Here is a 10,811-nt window from a genome sequence, read left to right as displayed (position 1 = left end):
TTCTCTTACTAGTAGTTCAGGAGAAAGAATACTAGTATTCAGGAGAAATAATACTAGTAAATACTAGTAAAAGTTAACGCTTAAAAAACTCTTGCCATGAACATGGTACTGCATATTTTTTTTTTACATTACTAAGTCTTTGCAACAACCCAGTGATATGTGGATTATTAGCATAATTATAAAAATTATGGCTGAGATGTAGTATTCTGTAAAACAGAGCATTAGTAAATGTCTGTGTTCCAGGGGATAGAAGGACAGAGGTCTGAGGTGAGCTGTAGGCGTAGGTTCTGAACACAGATAAACCAGCACCAGAGGCCATACTCACTAATCTCATGCTGCTCTTATACAGCAATTTACATTATGCTAATAGCGTTTGATCCTATACTTGTTTTACCTTAAAGATAACCAGAGTCTATTTTTCTAAGATCTTACACCAGTTTCACAGACTTAGGAGGTTCCTGGATGTCCATTCCACTTTCTGTAAGCAAGACCTATCTTTAAACATATTCCAGATAGAGATGCATACATATGGCAGAGACAGCTGTCCACCAATTCATGCTCTCCCTTCCATAGTAGAAAATATTAATAGTACTTTGTTTTTTTTGAGACAGAGTCTCACTTTGTTGCCTAGGCTAGAGTGAGTGCCGTGGCGTCAGCCTAGCTCACAGCAACCTCAAACTCCTGGCTCAAGCAATCCTTCTGCCTCAGCCTCCTAAGTAGCTGGGACTACAGGCATGCGCCACCATGCCCGGCTAATTTTTTCTATATATATTAGTTGGCCAATTAATTTCTTTCTATTTTTTATAGTAAAGACAGAGTCTTGCTCTTGCTCAGGTTGGTTTCGAACTCCTGACCTTGAGCAATCTGCCTGCCTCCGGGAGTGCTAGGATTACAGGCGTGAGCCACTGTGTCCGGCCTAGGTGTATGGTTCTTGCTAATGTTATCTTGTTAATGCAGTGACACATGGCATTTCACAGATAAGGATTTTAAGAAACTCCCCTTGCCTCCATCATCCCCAAGGCCCTGGAACTCAGTTTCCACTCATTAGGAATAAACACTTGGGCTGTTAAAAAGGTAAAAAGTACACTTTTATTATGTTAAGCCACTCAAGTTTTAATGTTTGCTGTAGCAGCATGTGCATATCTTAAAGATCCTGAATTTCATAACTTCCCTTTTAATGATATATTCTGAGGCAACAATTCCTTATGGTTAAAAGACAACAAGCAAAAGCCCTACAAGAGCAATGAAGCTGTCAAAATAAGAATAAAGCATGTTTGTAAACATTCCTACCACTTATAATGTTGAAATTATGCTTTCTTTGCTTAAATATCTTGTCATTTTTACACTTATTTCTGTAACATACTATTGCAGGTTGAATTTGGTCTCCCAAAAAGATATGTTAAAGTCCTAACCCCCAGTACCTGTGACTGTGATCTTACCTGGAAATAAATTCTTTGCAGATGTAATCATGTTAAGATAGGGTCATAATGGATGAGGGTGGGGTGGGTCTTAATCCAATGATTGGTGTCCTTATAACAGGAAAATTTGGAGACAGCCACACAGGGAAAACACCAGGTCAAGGTGGAGGCAGAAATTAGAGTGATGCTTCTACCAGGAGTGCCAAGGATTGCGGGCAACCTCTAGAAACTAGGAGAGGTTTGGAAAAGATTCTCTCTCTCTGAGACCCCCAAGAGGGAAATGAGCCTGCCGCCACCTCAATTTCGGAATTTTGGCCTTCAGAACTGTAAGACAATAAATTTGTTGTTTTAAGCCACCCGATTTGTGGTAATTTGTTACAGTTGGAATACACACACTTAAACATATTCTAGCACAGTTACTTCTTAATCTGAAATATATTTTTCAGTTGGCGATAATGAAATGTGGCCTATTGTGAAATTCCTTCTAGGTTCTCAACATTCACCCCAAAGTCACAGGTTCTAGCAACATCTAAAAGTTCCAAAATGCATTATTCCACATCGTCCTGCACATTATGAGATTATGTTAACACTGGACTAGGAAACAGACTTTGTTTTTACGAAGCAGAGACTGAAGCCATATGCGTTAATTTTCTCTGAACGAACGAGGCGCAGCAATTTAAGCTTATCTTCCAGGGGAGTGCAGAAAGTGATGGGAGCCAATACTTTATCAGGAACCTGAACTGGGTTTGACATTTAATATGGCAAGTAGATTCAGCCATTGCTATCAATATATCTGACACCCTCAGATTAGCTTCAGCTGAAGCTAAGGGGTAACATAAAAATATTCACCTGTCCTTATATCCACATTTGTGAATTTCACCTGCTACTTCAAAATCTCCTTAGGAGAAGGGAGAGCAAAATATTAAAAAGACTAAAACCCATGAACAGAAAGACAACCAATAAAAAATTTTTTTTTAATTCATTTAAAGGCCCTGTGCACGCCAAGGCGTTGTTAAAAACACGTTAACACCTTCTTCGTTAGTCTTCGCAAACTCCAACTTCTGTAGTTGGCGTCTCCCTCTTAAAACAACGCAAAACGGCACACTGCGCAAGCGCCGGGGCCGATGTGCCTGGGAGGATTCTGGCGCAGGCGCGCGAGCCGGGAAGTGGGCGGGCTCGCGCGCGTGCTCTGCGGTTCACTTCCGGCTACCCCCTCCCCCCCTCCCTCACGTAGCCACCTCCCCCTCTCCCTTCTCCTCCCCAGTCTCTTCCCCAACTCTCCCCACCCCTCGCGCTCTCCGCCCCGCTCGCCTCCAGTCCTTCTCCTCCCGCTTCATCCGGGTCGCTGACGGCTGTCTCTGCACTGGACAGCGGTGGCGGCTGCTTTCCTCTGAGGAACCCGGTAAAGTTTCACAGGGGCCGGGAGGGGAGCAGCGGAGCAGCCTCACAGACGCCGGAGAAGCGCTGGTGTTCGCCGCCACTGGCTGAAGAAGGAGAGTCCCAGGAGTTGAAGATCTGCCTCAGCAGCCGGCTGCCTCGCTCTCCGGGGAGGGGCCGTCCCCTGTCGCCTTGGGCTTCCCTTGCTCTGAGGCGCCGGGTGAGTCGTTGCCCCCGGTGGGTTCGGGGGCGTGCGATGGCGTTAGGGAGGGGGGCAGGCTTGGTTGGGCGGATACAGGCCAGCCCGGCGCAGGGCGCTTTCTCGGCGCTTCCTGGGGGTGAGGGGCGGGGGGCGAGGCTAGGGTCCGGGCTTCCTGGTCTGGGGGCTGGAATGTCGCACTTCCCTGGGGAAGAGCCTCCCTCGGGTTGAGGCCGTGGGGTGCCAAGCCTCGTCCGCCGGCCTCTGCGGCTGCTGCCAGCGGGCGGCTGCCGTAGTTGTCTGCTTGGCCGCGAGGTTGGGTGTGTGCAGATGATTTCTCTTCCCCGGTCCCAGTGAGCTGATCTGGGTGCATGTTCAGGGAAAGACCGGGCTAAGCTGCTTCTCATTCCCCTACCTGTTGCTGGCGAGAGGACGCTTTCTGACTTTTTAAAGAAAAGAATGGTTAAACCTCGAGCGTGAAAATATTGGGTGTTTCCTGTCCTCCCATAATTAAAAAAAAATGTATATATATATATGTGTGTGTGTGTATAGGAGACAATGCAGAATTCTCAGGAGCTATCGAGTTCTGATGCCCCAAAAGAATGAAATCAAATCTGTTAATGGATGGGTTGTGGAATGGGACACTTTAGGCACTTACTAGCCGGAACGTAGGAAAACTGGGTTTTGAAACTTCGCAGGTTCTATGTAAGGAGTGTGAGTGACTACTACAAGAATAAGGCTGACTTCCTGTAATAGTTATTTAGTAACGCGATGTGTTTAAAAATCTATGTAGGTTTAGATGCGGTGGACTCTGTTATTTGTGTCTTTTTTAACAAGCGAAGAAATAGTCAGTGTACTGGAAAGTTCTACAGATTTCGCCATCGAACTACTGCCGGTAGTGTCCCAGCCCCCATTCCTATTCTTGAAAAATCAGCAGTGCTGGGATTATTTGCAAATTCTTGTTTTCATCTTCAAATAATTGTCTCAGAGGAATACATAGATATATATTGCCCAGGGGAGATTTTTTTAGTCACAGTTACCACTCGCAAGATAAAATGTTGAATTTTGGGGAAACTCTTGCTAAAGTGCATATTTTTTCTGTATCCAAATTACGTACTTTGATTTAACTTTAAATTAGTAGTGAGGTTGTAATGTTAGTGTTTTGATTTGTAAAATAGGATCTTTGGAGGTGATTGTTTTTCTGTTTTTCTTTTTCTAAATGTTTACTGGTTTATTATAATACAAAGGATATAGTGGAGGTGGTGTTTTGAGATTATGGCTTGATAAGAGAATCCTAATTTTCTCTCTAGCCTATTAGTATGAATGAATAATTGGAAGAGTAATTTAAATTGTAGGATATTTCTAAAAATTTCCATTATTGGTTTTATTTCTGTTACAGATAAGAACTTCAGTTTTCTGTTGATGTGGAGGTAGGTATTAGAAGGTTTAATTATACTAGGATTTGAGGGAGGTTGCAAGGTTATATTTCTGTAGTTAGATAAATTTTTCACTGTGTATAATTTATTTTTTGGGCAGTGGAAAGCTGTCTTATTTTTTATTCCCGTTGATATTATTTAAGGCAAAAATTAATCTGATTAATTTCATCAAGATACTTATTATTTCCATTAGTTTAGTTTACCACAAGATAAAAAGTCAAAGATGATTAATGTTTTAAATTTTGCAGAGAATCGTAGAGTGATGTGTTTTTCCAAACATTTCTATATGATGCATTAAAAAAATAAAACTGGTTTTGAACTAGTTGGTTTTTGAAACAGAATACTTATGTAGCATATTATATACATTCTTTTTCCTTTGAAGTCATACTAACTTTTTTCTGTTTCCTCAGACATAGGGTACCTCCAACTTTCCAGTGTTTCAGAAGAGAATTTTTTATTGAAACTGGAAGACCAAAATAATAAGCATGTTGTGCTGGGGAAATGCATCCTTTGGACAACTAGGTTTGGGTGGAATTGATGAAGAAATTGTACTAGAGCCCAGAAAAAGTGACTTTTTTATACATAAAAAGGTCCGAGATGTAGGATGTGGACTCAGACATACTGTATTTGTTCTGGATGATGGAACAGTATACACATGTGGATGTAATGATCTAGGACAGCTAGGTCATGAAAAATCCAGAAAGAAACCGGGTAAGTTGAAAATGTTTTTATTTGTTATTTCTAATAATTATGTCATTTTAAGTTTGAAGTATTGTATAATTTCTCTAGTCCCCAGTGTATATTTTTTATAAAACTTTAAAAGCAAAGTAGGAGTTAAATATATCCTTTACATTTGCATGCTTCTAAGAACTTTATTTTGTGTTTTTTTGTTTGTTCTACTGTAAAACCTTATTTCATGGCAATGTAAAACAGTAGGAAAAAGCCTGCAGTGTATAGATCTTCTTTGGTGTACAGTATAAAGGTATAGAGTATGTGATTTGCAGGTTCTCTTTAATAAATTCTGTTCAGCCACCTTGGACAGATTTTAAATGCATAATTTACTCTGTGTTTTCCATGTCTTTTTACTTTGACTTACTTGCCTAAACTATATCTTAATTCTTTTATTTATCCCTCTTAGTATTTTAAATATATACTTTTATTTGGTTTAGTTGGAAATATCTTTTATTCCCCTAATCTCCTACTTTCAACTAGTAGCACTAGCAATTAAATTCAGATTTTGTGAATATGAGGTATTCTCATTTTCTAGTAGCCATACAAGCAAAATTTAATTTGTAGGGTAATGAGAATTTTGAGGAATTTAATCACATTTCATGTTCTGTTTTCCTGGATATGGATATTTCCAAATCAGATATTACCACATTTAGGAATATCATTGTTATGTGAGTTTTGTTTTCAATTATGATAACTCATAGTTAATGATTTAAGCTGGCAAATTCAGATAAGACTTCAACTATACCGACTTATGATTTCTTTTAATTTTAACAATAACGGCACTTAAGTATTTTCTGTGGCAGTTATTTTTGTTTATCAGTTCATTATTTAAGTGGTTTTTATTGTTAGTCTACTTTTGAGAGATTAATGTAGATATAAAATATTCAGGCATTAAGACATGTTCCATCTTTCATACCATTTCACTACCATGCCAAACCTCTAACTTGCAAACACTATTAGTTTTCATTCTTTCTTTGTGGTTAGGGTCTTAATCTCCTTTTGCCTTAATTGACAGGTTTAATTACGGCAGAACTCAAGGTACTTGGCAGCTTTCTTGTACTCTGCCCCACTGAAAAAATATTTTATAGATTCTTAACCAGATTTTCATAATCTCAGACATTGAGGTGGTCATATTGGTAGAAATGAATGATAATTTACTGATATGCATTTAATTGTTATCTGTGTTTTAGAGGCAGATGGACCCTTTACTATTTTTGCTTAGCTTAGAGTACTGCCTCAGGTTGAGATTGTTATGGTGTTGGGGGCCACTGCTGATTGTTGTACTTAACATGCCCCATAGAAATAACTGAATATTTCTCTATAGCTTTAGTAATTTTTGAAAGATTGTGGGGCAAGGAGAAAGTAAAAAGCCACCACATAGAAATTGTCAATATAGTTTGCTGAAGTTTACTAAGATTTAAAATTTTTAAATGTTACTAAATACCTGTTCAGTGTCCAGGACAAAAGCAGACACTGTGTAATAGTGTAATAATTATAGTGCCTGGAACAGCTTCTAATTCTATAGGCGAGAATCTGAGAAACTTAACTAGACAGGATAGGTTTCTTCGTGGTCATGTTGACATTGTGATGATTGCATTGTGACACCTTTATCATCCTATTGATTCATCCAAGAAGCATTATTTGGTAATACAAAGTTGAGAGGGTGGGTTTCCCAACTTATGATACCTCTTTAGTATTGCCTCATTGTTGTCCAGGGTATACCACAGTCTGTGGAAGAGAAAAATGAAAGGCATCAATTTTGTCTTTGACAAATTTAGAAGCTGGGTTGGGAGTTAAGGTATACATAAGTGAAAACAACTGCAGAGAATTGAAATTTGACATGGTGTGCCTTTGAGCCTAGGGAATTCAAATGATGGGAAATGTCATTTTGGGATAGAATTAAAATAAGATTTCTGGGAGAAAATGAAGGCTTAAGTTTAATTCCATCGGTTATCACATAAATAGCCAGAAAACAAGTCTGGTGCTAGAATTGCTTAGTTTTATAGAAGGGGGTCCTGATCCTGAGAAAAGCTTTTTATTATCAAAAAGTCCTGGTTCAGTGCCATATTGAAGTGAACCTAGGTTTCAGAGGTAGGAGAAAGTAGAAGTTTAAAGAGAGATAGTTGCTCAGATAGGGACTTCATCTTTTAACCTCAGTCTTAAGATGCTTGAGTGATAGATTTTAATCATATTTTTAACTAAAATTATTTCTATTTGGAATAATTCCTTAATGATTTAAACGTTCCCCTTCCTCAACCCTTTTTTAAATTTGTGAGTTCGAGGATTGGATTAGAAGGTAAGGAGTTGTTGAATCTTATTTAATTGGTTTGAAAGTCTTCTGATAATTGAGTGAGTTGGTTGTATTTCTAGGACAGTGTAATAAACATAATTTACTTCATCAGAGCTTTGAAGATGTATCAGAAAGAAAACATGCAGAAAGGAGAGAACTAAGAATTGTTTCTTTACATAGATTGGCTTTATAAACATAAATATTCTATAACTAATAAAGAATGAAAGAAAAAGAGGTTGTCTCATTAAGGATAAGTTACTCTTGAGAGTCATGATAACCTACTGGAGGACTTGGCCTTAAAGTATAGTAAATAGATTAAAACCTATGGTCTGTTCAAAGAGGATTTCTGTTCTGGACATTTTAGAAATCACAAAGGTTTAACTGATTTCCTTTACTATAGTAATACCAAGAGTGCAGATTATGCTCATGTTTATCTTTGTTTTCTTGTATTTATGCTCTTTGCTGTCACTACTAGCTCTTTCTGAATTATTTCCAGAAGTGGAGAAATCAATGGCTAATTTCACTTTCATGTATTTTTTCTTCACAAGAACTTTCTATATACATTTTTAAACTAGTGTATCAATTTCCTAATCATATCTAACAAGTAAATGTCTTTAATTTTCAGTATACTAGACCAGTCCATTTAAATGAATTATTAGTTTTATTTTTGTACTTCCTAATTCACTTCTAAAGATTTTAAGATAACCTATAGGAAGTATACTTTTCTTAAAAAGATCCTTTACTTACTGTATATCTACTCATAAGTATAATTTGGTGACCATGGTCCTAAATATATGTTTCTATATCTATTTCCATTTGTTTCATGTTAAAAACAGTACTAAACAGTTTTATGACCATAATTTGTAAATAATGTGGAGTTCTGTCATAAAGGACTGTTAAGTAGCTTTTTGTGGTTTACAAAATTCTTTCAAATGGAGTATCTCATTTAATCCTCATAACAGTCTTGTGTGGTAGCTAGATCAGGTGTTACTATCCCTATTTTACACATGAAGAAACTGAACTTAAAAGAGATTTAAGAGACTGAGTCACTAGGTTAGCAAATGTTAAGAGACCACTCTAAATCCTGTGGTTTTTATCTTTATCCCACAAAGCATTTATTTCCCTTGCCATATTTAGAAGGTAGAGGAATATTTGTTCACCTAGGAGGAAACTAGTTTCTGTCAGTATTTTATTATAATGTAATTCTAAGAGTTAAAAAAATCTTTAAAAAATTATTATTTTATAACTAAGGTTATATAATGAAGACACCATGTTTTATTATTCTTCTCCTTTGTGCATACACTCAAGTCATTTTAAGAACTGTATAAGAAGATCGAGAGTTCTGTTTTCAAGACATAATATCAATGCTAACACTAACTAAAAAATTCAAAATGTGTAGTGTATTCTTGAATGGAAGACTGACTTGATTAGCAAAGCCAGTAACAGGCTAAAATTTTAATAGTATGATAAAATTTATTGTAGTTTATGTTCAACTGTTTTACAGAAAATATAAAGATGATGAGCATTCTTTCTACGTTTCTCATATCCCAAAATAGTAATTTCTACTGTTGGGTCACTCCAATAAAAGCTTTTTGGTCACATAACAATAATTACTTGCTTGCCTTTCTTGCTGCTTCATTTTCTGACCTGTTCTCTTTGTTCATAACACATAAATCTATAAAAGAACTGCTCCGTAAAATAGAGTGGAAATTTAAAAAGTAATAAAGGAAAATAAATATGTAACTATTGGAAATAAAGATATCCACTTAAGAGTTGATTAAAAATACCCAGTTGTCCCACATATTTCTTACTGAACCATAGCATATAAAACCAAAGGAGCTCATTATGTTTTATAATTTCTAATTTTCACAATACCTTCTAAGGAAGAGAAAGATATGGATGATAGGAAGATTTGAAAAAAATAATTACTTGGGTTAGGAGTGAAGGCTTGCTTTGGACACTTTACTTTGAGAAAGGTTAGTGCCCAAAAACCACAATGTCAAGGGTAGGGAAGAAAAATCATAATGCAAACAGATGACTACTGTTAGAGAGATGTATAATAATACTTTACTTTGTGTAGGACCCTACATCTGAGGAATTTCAAGAGCATTACACAATAACTCATGGTTCCTTTCAAAATCCTTGTGACACAATTTGCAAGAATTATCCTCATCTTAGGGGATAAATTTTCGGAGAAAAGGCAGCACAAGTTGGTAAGTAACTTGTCAAAATAGCAGGTGACTGGTGAACAGCTAAAAATTGAATCTGAAAGTATAAGTCTACCAGTCTACTACCTTATTTGCTAAATTGTGCTTATGTTTAGAATTATTTACAGTGATACCTTTTGTTTGAGGCAGATCAAATGCTAATGCATGGATTATTTCCTTGCCATTCTATTTGATGGCCTACAGATGCTTGCATTGCGATACCACTTTGGTACTTCATTGTAACCCTGTGTGGTATGAAGAATATTTAGACAAACAAAAACTTAATATTGTCACTATACCACTTTTTTGTCTAACTGCTCTGCTGCACTACAATCCAAGATCCATTATAACTGCCATGCAGAATGGATTTGGTGGCTAACCTTGGAACTTGGATTAATTATAATGGTTATGTTGTATCAAGCCTGCCATGTTGATACATGCATCTCTCTCTAGGATGCATTGGTTTGGTGAATGCTTTATAAAACTCTTAACCCACAGAAGACAATAATAGTAGTAGATGCTTAATTTGAACAGTTTAACAAATGGAGGCTTCTTTAAAGGATTTGGAACCAATGATTTTCTCATTGGTATGTTAGTGTTTTTACATGATTGGAAGTGAACCATATACTTTCCTTAAAAGATCAGGAGTATGGCAGATTTCAGTTTCACAGTTTGGGCAGTTACCAAGGATTCCTGTTGGAGATGGCAGTCTAAGTGGTATAGTTTTCAACATCTCCTTAGTAAGGATTCTTACAGTTCCATGTCCCCAATATGTCATATAAATGTAGCACTGTTGTTAAAGCTTGTTTCTTACAAACCACATGTATTTTTTAAATATAGGAGAAACAAATCAGAGTCACTTCTGTTTTCCTTAGGATGTGAAATATATCAGGTACTTTGGGTACATATTAAAGACAACCAAAGAGAGGAGATATACTCAAATGTTGTTACAAGGTTTTATTTGGGCTAGGATTGTGTTAGTAGAAAAAGGGGTAGCATTAATAAAGAAACCATATTAATGAGCCCATGGTTTATCTGCTTCCTTGCTTTTTTGTTGTTGTTGTTGTGCTGATAGAATTAAAAAGGCAGTAATTGTTGGAGGACATGGTGGTGTATGCTTGTAGTCCCAGCTACTCAGGAGATTGAGGTGGA

The 10,811-nt window shown here is 37.1% G+C and overlaps 1 protein-coding gene across 4 annotated transcripts in view; it reads left to right on the top strand.

Moving 5' to 3' along the window:
- Positions 1–2,682: 2,682 nt before the first annotated feature.
- Positions 2,683–10,811, top strand: part of HERC4 (HECT and RLD domain containing E3 ubiquitin protein ligase 4) — a 124,678-nt gene continuing 116,549 nt past the window's right edge. For 2 of the 4 annotated variants that reach the window (XM_012762704.3, XM_012762703.3), the window contains exons 1-3: positions 2,683–3,015; positions 4,394–4,424; positions 4,841–5,141. In XM_012762704.3, the coding sequence (XP_012618158.1) occupies positions 4,916–5,141 (226 nt within the window). In that variant the 5' untranslated portion in view covers positions 2,683–3,015; positions 4,394–4,424; positions 4,841–4,915. Of the gene's footprint in view, positions 3,016–3,156; positions 4,425–4,840; positions 5,142–10,811 lie in introns of those variants that run through there. The other 2 variants (XM_076010031.1, XM_076010030.1) reach the window with 2 other exon arrangements.

Source organism: Microcebus murinus, chromosome 14 (genome assembly GCF_040939455.1).
Source record: "Microcebus murinus isolate Inina chromosome 14, M.murinus_Inina_mat1.0, whole genome shotgun sequence".
Lineage (NCBI taxonomy): Eukaryota > Metazoa > Chordata > Mammalia > Primates > Cheirogaleidae > Microcebus > Microcebus murinus.
This window is presented reverse-complemented; position numbering and strand designations above follow the sequence as displayed.